At 36.5% G+C, this 16,275-nt stretch overlaps 1 protein-coding gene across 1 annotated transcript in view; it reads right to left on the bottom strand.

Moving 5' to 3' along the window:
- Window positions 1-2,811: 2,811 nt before the first annotated feature.
- SELENOI (selenoprotein I) overlaps window positions 2,812-16,275 on the bottom strand; it is a 36,908-nt gene continuing 23,444 nt past the window's right edge. Inside the window, exons 6-10 of the mRNA XM_016135135.2 lie at window positions 15,899-16,007; window positions 12,279-12,327; window positions 10,744-10,924; window positions 9,335-9,517; window positions 2,812-7,156 (exon numbers count right to left, since the gene is read on the bottom strand). Coding sequence (XP_015990621.1) covers window positions 7,058-7,156; window positions 9,335-9,517; window positions 10,744-10,924; window positions 12,279-12,327; window positions 15,899-16,007 — 621 coding nt within the window. The 3' untranslated portion in view covers window positions 2,812-7,057. The remainder of the gene's footprint in view (window positions 7,157-9,334; window positions 9,518-10,743; window positions 10,925-12,278; window positions 12,328-15,898; window positions 16,008-16,275) is intronic.

Below are 16,275 nucleotides of genomic sequence, written 5' to 3'. Positions count from 1 at the left end.
CTAGCCAGGCGTTCGAGATTTGCAGATAGAAAGAAGGGGATACTTGCTATGGCAACCAAGAAGTCGGGAGGGCAGGGGATTAAGAGCGCACAGCTGGACAGCTAGTGTGGGTGAAAATATGGGACGTTTCTTCCCTCACCTTCAAAAGCATTACAATTTTTTTTAATACCCACTGTCAGAACTGAGATCAACTCTGTTGTAAAAACTAGAAAACATTCTCCTCAAAAGCAATGTTAGAAAATTAGAGTTTTTATAAGAGCTTACGGTTTGTATACTATAGTTCTGGAGTACTAGGTGTGAGTTATTAGATTCTTGTGAAATTAGCCTAAAAAATTACCACCACATGTTAACACTTTCTATGAGAAAATGTTGGAGTACAAAACCACCACCTTACAAACTCATTTCAGTGTGATCTAGCTATTATTATATATTACCCAGTACATAGTTCTAGGGCAGTCAAGAACAGCACATTATGAATAGTTGTTACTGCCGCCTGCCTAGTACTCTGCTTTCTGAAACAAGTCACAAGATTATAGAAGACCCAGGAAAAAAGTGGGCTGATCTTTCTTAGAAAACAAACAAAAAATCCATGTAATGTTTCTGCTCTAAAACAATCAATGATTCTTTGAGACAAGTGGCTGGACATCAATTTTCTCCCCACAGCTCCCTCCCCTTTTGCACCTACCAAGGGAGGGAAAAAAAAAAAAAAAAAAACAATCTGAAAACAACTGAAAAGATTTAAAAATTATTTACTCTTTACTTTTATTACAATAAATATTTATCAATAATAGAATTAAACAATTTTAAATTAAAACCTACTGCATTACTTTTGGGTTTCACAGCAGCAGAAATAAACATAAATCCAGTTGAAAAGGCAAGGCTTCCAGAATCCAGTGGCAAAAAACAGTCCGGTCTTGATTATCTGGGCTGGCGATGGGGAACAGTAATGGTGAAATGCATGACTGTATTAGTACATCAAAGACTCATCTAAGATTGCAAAGCATTCCAGCTAAGAAATTTAAGCAAGTCGTGAAGCCTCACCCACTTGGCTGCGAGAGCATCATGCCCAGGAGCACAAGTGCTCCCAGAGGTGCCTTCTGGCCAGGAATGGGTCCTATCATCATGCAGACCCTGAAGCCTCAACCCCAGTGGAAGCAGCCATCTTTCTCAAAAGAGGTGTATGTGGCTCACACGATCCCTGGTGAAAAGGAAATAGAAAGCTGACATATTTTAAGGGCCTTTGAGGGCTGAGATGAACTGGAAATTGGAAAGAAAGATTGTGGCTCCAGATGAGAAAGAGGCTTCACAGAGTTATGGGCTACATGCAGATTAAGTCAACATGAAGAAAGTGTAAAGTGAGGGCTTACCACTTCACTGATAATCAAGAGTAGACTGCATGTATATACAAATATATCATATATATGCACAGAGAATATATGTGTACATATTAAATATGTATATACACACACCAAACAACCAGATAAAATAAATGCTACATTATTTACTATGAGCACAGCAAGTGCTAGACAGACCAATTACTAATATGTTCAGTTAAACAACTTGAAAGGGAAAGTAAGGTTTTGTGCTCCTCTTCGCCTTCCCTAATATAGTCTACTTGCAGCAAACATATTTCAGTTGCTTAAGTGGTATTGTTTCTGGGTACCTGAGCAGGGATGGAATCACCCTTTTGTTTCAGAATGCTACAGAAAGTAAACAGCCCAGGGCCAAGCTAAACAAACAACTCTATTGACTGGGCCATGATTCCTGCCACCTATTCTTAAGTACAGGGCATGACGTCTTATTCAGAAAAGTATCCCATTCTTTTTCTACAATTGGCTACAAATTTAATCTATTATATTAGGTGGGAGGGGTAGGGGAGAGGGTGGCAACCCGGAGTTTACAACTAGATAATTATCCATTGCCTTCTCCTTTACCCAGGGGAAATGCTCCTTAAAAAAAAAAAATGAAATTTGGAATTTAATACTAAATTCTGCCTTCTTGGCACATTTCAGAATGAGTAAATCAATACATGTAGCCGGGTCTTTGTCTCCTGAATAAGCTGCTCGTCAGGTCATCTAAACGAAATAACCTAGGAAAATGTTAATATTGTGGTAATATTAAACTCAAAGATACTAGTTATTCAAACAGATTTATAATGCAGCATTCAGAGATCCTGTAAAATTAAGAGGCCTGTCCTATAACCTGGTTAGTCACATCGAGTACTCACTAAACATGTTCCTGGTCAAGAACTTACTTTTTAGATAGTAAAAGTGCTAGTCAAGAATATCAGAATCTAGAATCCATGGTGAATTACGTATGTTCTAATTAAAGGCCAAAATCAATTCTAATTTTAATTGTTGCTCACAGAAACTGCTCCATGAAGACTTCACCAAAGAGCCCAAAGGCGCGCGCGGCATTTAGCCACTCCTTGCATCCTCGATCCTGTCTCCACCTTCGGTGCAGCACTAGGTGCTCTGGGCCACGATCTAATTCACAAGTTTTAAAAACAGCACCACTCCGAGGTAGCCTGTCTCTCAGAAAGATTCTGTGAAGGGTAAGACAACGTGGTCTGTGGAAGACCACACACTCCTTCTGTTGCGTCCAAATGGGCTTTCCTAAAGAGATAGGCCCTTGTTAAAATATTCTAAAATCAGTCCCCGTGCTACTTTCCAGTTCTGGGAAGCTGGCCTTTCAGACCGAATGCGACACGACCCTCTTGCTCGGGCTATCTGCAAGAAGGCTAGAAATGGCAAGGCTGCTTTTGCTGCCCGAAATATTAGCTCATTTAAGCTCTGTCTGTACAAAGAGCAGGCCCCTGATTGACAACAGAAAAAAATCAGCCAGATTACTATCATTTGCATATTTGTTTACTAAAGAGCAATGCATATTACTAGCATGCGGATTAAAAAGTAAGGTTACATTTATTATGCATTGTAGAAACACTGGAAATGGATTAACCAATAAATCCAACTGCCATAGCTCCGTGCAAGGAAGAAGTAAATATATTGCCATGTTCTCTGGAAAAATTAAGACAACCATGATTTACCACATACCCTAGAGTAGCTGCCTGCTGATTTGTCAGTCATCTGTACCACTGTCAGAGAAGAAAAAGGAAAACATACAAATCACATGGGTTTCATAATTAATAAAGAAAATCAGAATTTACTTAAGCTTCCTAAAATGTACAGAGCATCACACTTTCAAGTTTCACAGTGATTAATTTAACACCATTTTACTGTTAAAACTGTCACTTTTAAATGTACATGTCAAAGTGCTTTGAATGCAGCATATTAGTTAAAATTCTTCCTGGTAGGTTCTAGTATTGACAGCTAACTTAAGGTTACTCACCCACAGGGTGTTCAAGAAAGGGCATGCTGCCTTACAAAGACACTTCACAGGACAAAGAAAATTCTAGTTTGACTTCACAAATTTCCTAGAGTGAATAAGTCCAGAACTGAAGTCAAGACAAAGGCCACTCTGAACGCAGGAATCAACATGACCCAAAATTTCTGTATCTGTTTTTGGCTTATTTGGGGACTCAAAGTCAAAATTCTAGCTCATCGAGTTTACTTTGTTCCCTCTGGCACGTTCCCAGTCCTTGACTAGATAAGACATCCAAGGCAATCAAGGAGATTTGAATGTGGCAAGATCTAAGGGCAACACAGTAAGTAGACATCTCTGTCCTAGGCAGTGGCTAGTTAACAGGAAACCCAGATGAAGACTGAAGAACGAGAGCTAGAAATAGACTTCCAGCTAAAATATAAGGGGGAAAGTAGCCTGTGATTCAAACACCTTCAGATTATCTTTTCATTCTCCATAGGTTATAAAATCAAAGTCTCCTTTGGAAAGCAAGGTATATTCCAAATGTTTTATGACTGTCTAAAAAAATAAACTAATTCTTTGAAAACTAAACACTTAGGACACTTTCAAATTCACACTTGAGTTTGAAATTAGTGGATGAACGACAATTTAAATTGTGACAATTTTAAACTGTTCATTACAGTGAGATCATTGGGCACAAAGGGCATTAGGCATTGAAGATCCCTTCTTTCCCTTAAAGTAAATATTATGTCTGCTTTTTCCTTTGCACATTCCCCAACACCCAGGCTCCAGGTCATGATCAATACTCTTTTCGTATCTATTTAGATTCAGGACAACTCTAGACATGCACTTGCCAATAGCTCTATATTAAAACAAATGACATATTGGTAGTAATACTGTAACATTCTAGACCATAATTAGCATTTAACTTTCTTTTAAAATTAGAAGTATTTTAACCATGATCTTATTAAAATGCCCTATTACCTTAAGACTAAAACCCATAAACTATGTTTATTACGTATGAGTGCAGGAATGACGATTTAAATTGTGACAATTTTAAACTGTGCATTGCACTAAGGTCAGGAATGTTATTAAAGGATCACCAAAGGTGGCATTAGCATACTCTATGCCATCCCTGCTCAAATAAAGGGGAATTATTTTCTGACAAGCAAGAAAGGACATTTTTCATACCATAACCTGAAAAACTTCTTACAGGTCTAGGTAACTTTGGTCAGCAGAAACACAAAGCAAACCTCTGGCCTGGCTAAGGCACTCTATTCTGAAATGAAAATGTACAGAAAACATGCATGGATGACCAACCATGTCACTGCTCCCCAAAAGGCAGCTCAGTGTAAGCTGGGAGAAAGGCTGGGGTGTGAACTCACCCCAAAATATCATGCATAAACCTGAAACATCTTTTACACTTTGGAAATGTTATAATAACTGGCATGACATTAATGCACAGCGCCATTTGTAATTAAATCTTGCTTCAGGGGCCCTATCACTACATACCAAATGGGGGCTTTCAAGAAACACTTCAAGATGGTGGACCAAACCAAGAAAAAGAGTCAGCAGTACACTAAAGATGCACAAGTTCACAGCATTCTGAAACATTTAAATTCAGTTCACTTTAACCTTGTTGACAGCACCTTTCTCTCATCATCTAACGATGTCAATAAAACTGACCATGGCATAATTCTTTACCACCACAGAAAAATAAGTCATAAAAATATAGGCACAAAACAATTTTCAAATAAACTTGATATAAAAGAAAGAGCAGAAACACACTTTGAGGTAAAATAGCCTCAAATCTACAGGACATGACCCTATGCCAGAAATAACAGGTATTTTTTTTTACTATCCTGTATAAGGTGAAGAAAGCCTCATTCGTGTGTACGGGGTCAACAAAACAGTAAAATGATTAGCTTAGAAACCTTAAAACGAAGCTTTGTTCCAGCCCAAATTAACGCTATCCAGTTCGATTTTACAGATGACACAGAACAAGGTATACAAAAAATAGCATTACCTTCACTTAATTGGTTTTTCGTTGCCATCATTTTCTGACCTCCAATGATGGCAACTTATTAACAAACATGGAATCACTACCCATATTTTCCTGCACCAATTTCTCATCTATTTTCAGTGTTCATTTTTGTCTCAGAGGTCAACAAATATAGCTCGACCTTTGCATTTTAAAAAGAGTATAGAATCATCAGTTAGCTCCCTGACTCATTTCTAATAACCTAGATGACAATGATTAGAATTTACAAATTTAAAAATTGAAATATCAATTACATAGTTATTTTTACAAAGCAGCAGACAAATTTAACAAAGGAGTACAATATAATTAAATTTAAAGATGGTTACATTCATACATAAATAATGGTTATGAATGTAATTATATGTCAATGCAGTAGTGCCTATTTTATCCAAGTGCGATCCATCCAAAAAAAAAAACAGGGTTTAAGATACACTCTTCATTCAAGCACAAACTTCATTCAGTAGAAAATTTTTAAAAAAATCAGGATGCAAGTTTCACCACCACCAAAGTAAATGGAGACAAAGTCAAAAAAGAAACAGAAGAAAATATTGACATTTATGAAAAGGTGTGATCTATATAACAATCATATTAAAATCAAAGAGATTTTGTTTGTCAGTAAAGCTCAAAAATTACTGTCATATTAAAGGGAGTACATACTCAGTAAGGCATATATATCAAAAATTTTCTTCAATAGGGGAGGTGGGCAAATTGGGGAAGAGAGGATTTCTCTCTACATCTTTATCCTGAATGAAATAACACAGCACTCTCTCCACCACAAAAAGAGATACAGGGAGAGAGGAGGAGGAGGAAAGAATGGACAAATTGAATCAGAAAACTAATTTTGTAGTGAGGTTCATGAGATTCCGAACTCTAAAGTAAATTTCTCTTATAAGGAAGTTTATCCATGTTCCTCACAAGTAATTATCGTAAGACTGACACTGTCATGTGTATTCATTTAATCATAGTTCACAGGCACCAAATCTCAGCACCTTGCGGCTGAGGCAGGGAAATGCCACATTTAAATAATGCACCAAGCCAATGGGTGAGACACAATTACAATCCATTCTCTACTAAGTCTCAATAGAGTATTTTTCTTTAAACGAGTATTAAGCCGTTTACCAAGATCTGTTCCATAACAAAAAGAGCCAGAACACTAGAGAATCCAAATATATATATATATATATATGCTCTCTTAGCACATGAGGACAAAGGCGTTTCCATGGGAAAGAGAACACAGTATTTGGCAAACCTGTATTTTGTTCTGTCATCACGTGGCATCTCTTGCTGAAGGTGACGTGCCCTCATCTTTTCCCTATATTAGGTGTGGGCTACTGATAGCTTCCACAACTAAAGACTTATTACTAAGTACCAACTATGAAAACAAATTGTGGCTTTCTGAATGTATAAACCAAAATATTATGGACTTATGAAGCTAAAATTACTAGGAACATTTTGCTTATCTAATGCACATTATGATTAACCAAAATATCACATGGTTTTATAAAAAAAAAAAAAAAAAGATAAGCTGGGAGTTAATAGGTTCAAAATTCCACAAATTCAGATCATATGTCTCATTCCTCCGGTACAAGCACCACACACACAGAGTTCTCATGACTGTTAAGCAGATCAGTTTAGTTCAATGGTGATGGATGAAATATTTACAAGCATCTTATATACAGTGCTTCTTTCTGTAGATTATAGGCCAATGTTCTTTTCTTCTATTCCTAGTCAATCTGAGTTTGGTTTCCTCAATGAGAAGGGGTAAATCTGAAAATGGCTGCTCAGTTGCTTTACCTGTAGAAAACCAAAACATGAGGCAGTGACAGACACATACCTAATTATTTTTTAAAAGCACACAGAAGTCTCCCTCTGGAGACAACAGTTGACTGACACAGCAAAAGTCATAAATAATGAAGAGGTTAATCTGTGCTAGAATAGCTATGGGGCTAGATGGCTACATCAGAGTGCTAGAACTACTCTGCTGCTGCGAGAGTTAGGACTTAAACTGGGCTCTGCCTAACTCCATTGATCTAGTTTTTCCAGAGCTCTCCTGACTATACAGATTCATGTCCAAATCTAAGAATTACAGGGTTAGTTGACTTTGACTATCCAGTAGATCAAATATTTACATATATAGTTAGACTCAACATTCAACTTTCTATAACATTTCTAGGTAAACATTCCTAACCCTGATGAAACAGAATTTTTCTGTAAATTTTCGGAGGTTTAGGCCATTTTAGTTAGGGTATCTCTAATGGGTAGGCAAGGGCTTGTTTACATGGCAGTTGGTAAATACCACTTGTTTGATACTTCTTATTTCTATTCTTATTCATATCATCGATATTTCAATAGTTCCAGTGAATGTTTTGTGGGTTAGCAGGTTTTACCCTCTAGTCAGAAGTTGTAGAATAACAGAGGTCACAGACAGACAAATTTCTGGACAAATAACTGGACTTTCTTTCAGTTAGCTTGTATTTATTTTTAACAATGAAAATGTAGAGCCTTGGTAATAGAAAGAAAATGTGTTTTGGTTTGGTGTATGTATGACTTTCTGAAGGTATGCTTCTGAAGGGTTATAATAAATTAAAACAATTATGAAAGACATTGGCAATTGTGTTCTACTTCATGCAAATGCCTGAAGAAATATCTAGATAAGGCCTACAAGTGTTGATATAAAGCATATACTGTTAAGTTTGCACAAATGAAAACAACTGTATTCAATCATAATTCATAGGCTCATCGTAATTTGTTCCCTAATAATTTCATCTATTTTGTTCCAACAAATTACTTTGGGGAGAAACCCTAAGGGAAAATAGCTTAAGTTTAGCAATAATACAAAGTATAAAGTTATCAAGCTTGACAGGTGCCCCATTTTAAAAATACAATGACAATATATAAGTAGATATTTCGTTTCTGCAGCTGATTCACAGCAGGGTTCCTTTCAAAACAAGCATACCAAATAGAAGTATTTCAAGAGACATAAAAATGTCAATACCCTTCTACATAACCAGAAATTATGAATTTATATCCTCAGAAAACAAAGCAAATAAAAGAAAAAAAATGTATTATTCCAGATTGTTCACTCCAACATTATTTACAATAGTGAAAATCTGGAAACAACCTAGATGATTAAAATAACTGGTCATGGTTAAGTAAACTGGGTTCTTATCAAGCCATCTCCCTGGTGGAATATGCTACAGTATTTAAAAATTATAATTATGAGACTGCTAAAATATGTAAAATAATTAGAATGTTCAAATGTAATAAAGAAGAAACTACATGGTTCTGATTTTCATTTTATCATACCTATCTTAGTTCATTTGTCCTGAAACTAGTCTCTTAGAAGAGAATGTTAAGGTTTGCAAAATATTTCTTACATCTTTTCTCTTCTATAGTTCCTCTTAGTTATTATTTCTCCTGGTGAGAGCTCAAGAATAGCATAAATGAAGTAAAAACTCAAATAATGCAAAAGCGTTCCTTCAGTCTGAAATTCTTACCCCCCTTACCACATTGCTTAAAGAATTAAGCAGGGGAAGGGAGGGAGGCAGTGCTACAAAACCAATTTCAGTTTCTTTCTAAATTAGCTTAACAAGCAACAAAAATGCCCCTAAAGCTAAAGCACGCATAGAAATAAATAATCAACAAATGGGATTATCTGGTCCTATGTAATTAAAATAACAAAAGAGTTTACAATTCTATTCACCAAGGAAATGGTTTACATTTCTATCCACTTAAAAACAAGAATTCCTTATAGTAATTATCCAGCTTTTAAATTGCTTGTAGTTATTATAACATATTCATTAGAGAAATAGTATCTAAAAGTACACACCTGGATATTATCCAAAATTTAGAAAATACACCAAAATTCTTCTAGCTACTATAATAAGCAAACTTTCTTTTTAAATTTTTCCTCATCTTCTTTCCACTCTTTATACAAACCAAATGGAATCAATTTTGTTCAAGATTACTCACCACTTGTACTCCATAATGGATGTGGGCCACAGTGAAAACAACTGTTAATGTATACAGAAGAATGCTCTCAGTATAAGAGGCAACTCCTAAGTTTACCACCATGACAACCAAAAAGAGAGGAACCAGCAACCAATTCAAAGTTGGACACCGGGTACTGCTCATTTGACAAACAATCAGCTGACACTTGTAGTTAGTGGGAAAGAGAGAGAGAGAGAGAGAGAGAGAGAGAGAGAGAGAGAGAGAGAGAGAGAGAGAGAGAGAGAGAGAGAGAGAGAGAGAGAGAAAGAATAAAAATTTAATTAGCAAACTACTTCCAAAACTTGTCACTCCAACATTCAAGTCTGTGAGCCAACACATTTACGTTATATTATTAAATTCAGTAGTCTCAACTGCTCAGGGGCCAACTGGACCTCTGCCCCCACTTCCAAATCCATGGACCCTCAGACCCTGTGTGTGTCAGAAGAGTCTGGAAGATAATTTAGTAAGGATGCGATAGAAGGCATTCTTCCAATGAATAACAGTTTGAGTAAAAAAATTGCTCCCAATTTTAAGATTTGATATTTGAAAAAAATTTTTCAAGACAACCTCCCACACAACTAAATTTCTCCATGGAGATGAGATTCGACCTCTAATTCAGTCATATTACCATAATAACACCTCAAAACCTCTTTGTCTCCCTTTACCTTATTCAATTCAATTAGAGCTTTATTCTTTCATAGATTACATTTTATACATGGAAGCATGAGCTCAGTGGCTAAATGATGAAACGAAAACTTATTAAGAACCTGGCCGGAACTCTTAGAGACGGGCTTCCTGGCTATCAAGACCATCAGGGTCTTTCCTCAGCGGCCTCTGATCTCTCCTTCCTGTCCGCTCTCTTGCTACACATAGCAGAAAGATTTTTAAAACTATGTCGTATTTATTATCCAGTTTTAAATTCCATGTCAATTTAAAAATCAGTTGATTAAAAAAGTGTATGAGAGGTGTGTGTGTGATGTGTTTTCTCTCTCTCAAAAACTCCTTTCAAGCTCCTTAAACTAATCATTAGATCTGCAGCCATTTCAACCACACTGTTAATAATATTTACGGTCTGAATATTTACCTGGCCTACTCCCTAGGCAAAAATTATTCCATGAATTCTTTAGCAGGCAACCAAAACAAAAATTTAGGTATGCCATGGTTCCAAAATACTCCTGCAGTCTCTAAATCCTATTGGTTTTAAAGGGAAAAATAAAATAATTTTCGGCATGTTCTATCTTTGAGGTTATTCTTTTTTTTTCAAATTTTGGATTCCAATATCTTTAACTTAAAATCTGCTTATTCTAATACTGTATATGGTTATGTAAATTATCAAATTCTGTCATATATTCCTGATATACATTATAATTTTTTAAAGAAAATAATCTTACTGTGCTGTTGGCAAAGGCTGTTCCAACCATAAAGTAGAATACTCTAGGATGTATCTCTAAAATATCTGAAGGTGACTGGAGGATCCACGCTGTAGACAAAATGAATAGCAAACATGGAGAAAAGATGGGAACCAGAGCTTCATAGACTGAACTGTGTTTCAAGGTGTTATTTTTATAGCTTCTGGAAAAAAAATCAAGTCATACAAAGAAAATTATTACATATACAACTTATATTGTGCCTGTATTTTATAGTTTTCAAAGTACTTTCACACTTATTCTCTTGTGTTATACTCACCACAATTGTATGGCACAGGTAGAACCAACATTATTAACCCCATTTTAACAGACAGGTTAAGTGAGGATGTGAGATTTTAAATTTATAGAATTTGCTACCAAGTGGCAGAGCCAGGTAGAACTGAAGTCTTCTGATTCAGCCCCATTTTTATCTCTGGAATATAAAGTAAAACTTGGTCTTTGTCCAAAGAGATTTTCTTCTAATAGGGAAAATAAAATGAACACAAAGCTATACTAGAAGAAGACCTCACAGTGCTACTATGACACGAAGTGACACAGAACTCAGAAATAACCCACGTGGACAACCCTGAAATGAGACCGCTGACAGCACACTAGTGTCTCTGGCATACAAGTGGCCCTCTAATATATGTCTGCTCCTTTGAACAGAGCCCCAAATTCTAGTCCTGGTTCCGCCACTGACTGCATGCATGCCCTTGACCAAGATGTTGCCCAACCAGGACCTCATCTTTAGAAGATGAGGAAGAAATGACTCAAATAATCTCTAAAGCCTCCAGAGCTTTAAATTTCTATGAATGATAGCCAGCTGCAATAAATAGGAAGATTCGCAGAGCTTGGCTTGATATGGACAGGATTCTGCAATACAGATTTGAGAGCTGAAGGATGAAATGGAAAGTGTGTCAAGTAGAGGAAATGGTGGGAGCAAAACTACTGAGGAGAGAAAAAGCAGAACACATTCAGGTCACAAAAAGAAATTCAGCGTTGCTGAAATTCAGTGCATAGGTCAGAGAAATGAAACTCCATTGGGCAACTCACCTCCCTAAATCCTACCCTCTTCTCCAGGCAGAGAGTTCTATTCAGGCCTGTTTGAGAACAGTTGGCACAGGTGTAGGGGCTGGACCTAAACTATGTGAGTTCAGAAGATTTTTCTTGTTTGTTTTTTGGGTTTTTGTTTTGTTTTGTTTTTATGATCATGCTAAGTAAACTGAGGTCATCAACAGGACCTGGTGGATAGACTCAGTCACACAAAAAAAATGATAAATCACAAGCCTGGTGGGCCCAGAACTGTAACAAAAGAACAAGTAGCTTTGTGCTATGGTTGCCGTGACGACACAAGCCACCTTGGGTAGCCTAACTCATCCTAACATCATCTAGATTCAAGATACAGGTTTCACGACCTTTTCAAAATGTCCAGTTTCCAAAAGGAAAAGAGATCTTAAATTCATCTAAATAACAATTTCTAAAGATTTTATTTCTTGTCCAATTAAAAATAAAATACATACCTGAAAAAGTTTAATAAACTCATTGGAAGAGTCACACATATTGCACAACCTAAAAGGAAAAAAATATAAATGATTATTATTCAAGAGTGATTTTTATGTAATAATCAAATACATATGAAATATATAATACTTTTAGACCTTATAAGTTTCAGGTTCCAGTTTACTTCTGTAATGAAATTAAATACTAAATACTTTTCTGAACAACATTTACAACTGGAAGAGAAACAGTATAGTTGGCTCATTCAGAGCAGAGACTTCAAGGAGTCAGACTAGGCTCGAATCTTGGTTGTACCACCAAATGGTTTGTGACTTCAGGTAACTTAACCTTTCAGTGCCTCAGTTTCCTCCTTTATAGAGAGAATAGTAGCATCGACTCCATAGAACTTTGAGAATTAAATGAATTATTACATGTAAAGACTCCTCAAACAATATCTGGCATATAAGAGATTGCTCGATAAGGGTGAGCTATTGGAAGAGGGAATGATGGTGGGTCCTGCTGCTTCTCATTTATACTTATTTTTGCCTCCCTAGCACTCAACTTCTTCCCCTGCACCATATACTAGTTCTTTCCCTTCAAACTTAAGAACAAGGGTGGTCTTTCCAAGAAACCCTACCACTGCTTCTGTCCTCACTAATATGTCCTATCACTCACCAAAATTTTCTGCTGTCTTAATTCCTCAGCACTCATCCATTCTGCCTCCCATTCTGCAGAAGCTGTACTCTTAAAATTTATCGGGCTCTCCTGATGATCAAATGTATATCTTTTCTTTATTTCTGACTGCTAAGTAAGATGATTCCATTGACTATCCACTAAGTACAATTCTTTCCTCCCTCTGTCTTTGTGATTCCATTCTCCCAATGTTCCTACTCGTCATCCATTACAGTTGATGTCGTTCACTGGCAACTCTATTTCCTGCGTATTCCTAACTGGGTGTTCTATTGTCCTCCTTCTCTTCCTCAGAGAATCTCCTCTTACAGCTTTAACTACAAGCTTCCTACAGATGACTCCAAAATCTAGTATGTACTCTTGGGCAAATCAATCTCTCTGAGGTTCAGACTCCACGGTTGTACAATGTGAATGAGTTAAATGATTTTCTAGTGTCCCTTGCATCTTTAAATTTTTTCTGATTCTATGATGTATAAAGATGTAAATTCCTGATCTTTCTAAATTCCTGATCTTTCTCTCTTTCAAACTCCAAATTGATACATGTGGCATTTTTTGGATATTTCATTTGGATAGTTCATTGTCCTTCAATATATGAACCCTAGTTTGTCCACTCTGGATTCCTGGTGACTATACTTGGCTCAGGGATGGGGGTGGGGAGGTCAATGCAGCTATGATTGTAAGGTTCAAAGGTAGAAAAACATACCTTAAAACAATCCCTAAGACATGTTGCTAAAACGGATGAGAAGACTAGAATCCGCCAAATAGAAACTTCATCTCAAAAGATAAATATCTCTACTATTTCCAAATCCAATTGGAACAAAGTACCCCAACTTAGAAGGTCTTAGAGGGAAGAGAAGGAGAAGATAAGTTGTGTACTCGGTGTCCTCAGAAGTTTTTAGCAGCTGTCCCCATGTCCAGCTGGGAATCAGTGGAAGGCAGCTAGGGCTAAGTGAATTAACACAGAATTACTTGTAGCTCTGAAGTGCTGGAAAAAGGCTAAGAGAAACTTGCAAAAGATTTGCTACCAAGAGTATTTTGTAGTTTAAAACACCCTGAAATAGAGAATCTTAAAAGTAACAAGAGAAAAATGACACACTATATACAGGGTGACAATGATATATAAGCTGACTCAGAAACAATGATGCTACAAGACATGAGAATGACGCGTTCAAAGTGGTGAAAGAAAAAGGCAAAAATCAAGGCATTTTCACATAAACAGAAACTGGGAGAATACATTGATACCAGACCTCTACTTTAAGAAATGCTAAAGGAAGTCCTTCAAACTTCTGAGAAAGAACACCATATTTTAAGTCAGATATGCAGAAAGGGATGAAGTGCAGCAGAAATGGTAAATATGTGGGTAAGTATAGAAAACTATGTTATAAAATAATCCATGGGTTACAGGGTAGTGGTGCATTTGAAACAAGATTGGCACTAGTATTGAAAACTGTTGAAGGTGGATGATGGCACATAGAGATTTATTATATAAAAGTAGAAAGAATAGGCAGAATATAGATGTTTAAATTTTCTCATAATGTAGAGTGAGAAAAAATGAGAGTGTGAATCACCTTTCTATCTTGGTGGTCTATCTGTTGTACGCAAACAGGTAACCTTCCATAATCGCAAACAGGAGCCTCCTAACGTCCAACTAACCTGTCATCATTCTTTATCTCGCCGGAGGCTGTGGTGCACCCTAGCCATCCCAACACCAGCACCACCAATTTCATGGGGAGAAACTAAGTAGCTCAGGTCCTAAGTCCTTTCTATCTACTTGTCTACTCAAATCTAGTACTGGAAAAGCTATTTTACTTACTTATATAGAAACATGTGGGCTTTTGTTTTATTTCAGAGGGAAGAATTCAGATAAACTTATAAATTACAAAGAAAATTATATACCTATTAAAATACCTGCTTAACATTTAAATATATATCTCATATATCAGAGGATTCCATCTTATCTTTAAATTTAACATTTAAATGTAAAATGCAACAAACCTGCCATAGGACAAGCGGCTGGAATCAAGATTCACTAGATGGTGAGAGATGAAAAATAGCCAGCCTTTTCAAGGTAAAGACATCATGGTTTACATAGGTACCAAAAAGTGAACATTTGGCAGATTACAGCAAGGTTCCTTAAAAAACTGTGGTCCAGAGCCACAGAAAAAGGCCCAAACACTCCTTTTCTAAAAGCTGATGTTTAATGCACCATCTTCTCAGCTGTTTCTAAACCTTACCTAATTCCCATTCCATTACCCATATTCACCAATAGAAAGAGACAGGGTTATTTTTTAGATAAGGGGACAGAGCAATAACCAACAAGTATGTTTTTTTAATTACTTCCACAAAGATCTTTAGTGCCACTCCTGATGTCCCAAAATAACCCAGGTTCCTCTACGTTTTTGTCTCTTTCCAAAGAAAAACACTTTCCCCCACTCGATCATTCTATAGATATCCTCTTTAGCCAAAATCAAAAGGGAAGCATTACCATGATCAAAAACCATTACCTAGCATTCAGTGGCATGAGAAGAAAGATACCTGAGATGAACAGAGGCTCAATTTTTGGAGTGGATGTATTATAAAGTAATCTCTATGTTTCATCTATTCTATTTCCTACAAACTAATAATCTTCGACCTTGAAATAAATAGAAAATCTATGCCAAATGTCATCTACAAGTGGATCCTCCAATGCAGTCTGGACTAATTTGAACAATTAGTTTACAAGGTTTGTGTGATCTATTTTGGTATTTTCTTCCGATTAGAAATTGTTTGATGCTAAACAAAAACAAAACAAAAGAAACCTCATTTTTCCTTAATAGGTTCATATCCTACAGGGTTGTGTGGCTGTTCTCCTTGCTGTAGGGGAAAAGGGAAGGGTGCTGCTGCTTGTTATAATCAAACACTGGCTTTGATAACAAAGTGATGTTAAAACAGGCTTCAACATGGAGCTTCTTACCAATAATCATTGCAGTGAATAGGTCTCTATATAAGAAATTAAACAGGAAAGGTTCATACCAGGCCTCAACTCCCACAATCGCAGTCACTATGTAGACAAAAGAAATTGTCTGGAAGGAAAATGCAGACAAAAAGCATACAGAAGCATTAACAGCAGGAAAGTTCAGGGAGTCAATCATGCTTTATGGAGCATAAGTCTAATCGAACAGTTTTAGTAAGAGCAAGAAGTATGCTTAAATTTGACGTTGTGGCAAATCTTTTTGCCTTAAAAATTTTTTTTTTTCAGCCAACAATGCCACAAAATAAGTAACATCTAGTAAATGGAAGCAACTGGCCATCATTTGGAACACTTTAAGTCTTCTCCTAAATTGGTTAAAC

The sequence above is a fragment of the Rousettus aegyptiacus genome, unplaced genomic scaffold (genome assembly GCF_014176215.1).
Source record: "Rousettus aegyptiacus isolate mRouAeg1 unplaced genomic scaffold, mRouAeg1.p scaffold_m13_p_7, whole genome shotgun sequence".
Taxonomy (NCBI): domain Eukaryota; kingdom Metazoa; phylum Chordata; class Mammalia; order Chiroptera; family Pteropodidae; genus Rousettus; species Rousettus aegyptiacus.
This window is presented reverse-complemented; position numbering and strand designations above follow the sequence as displayed.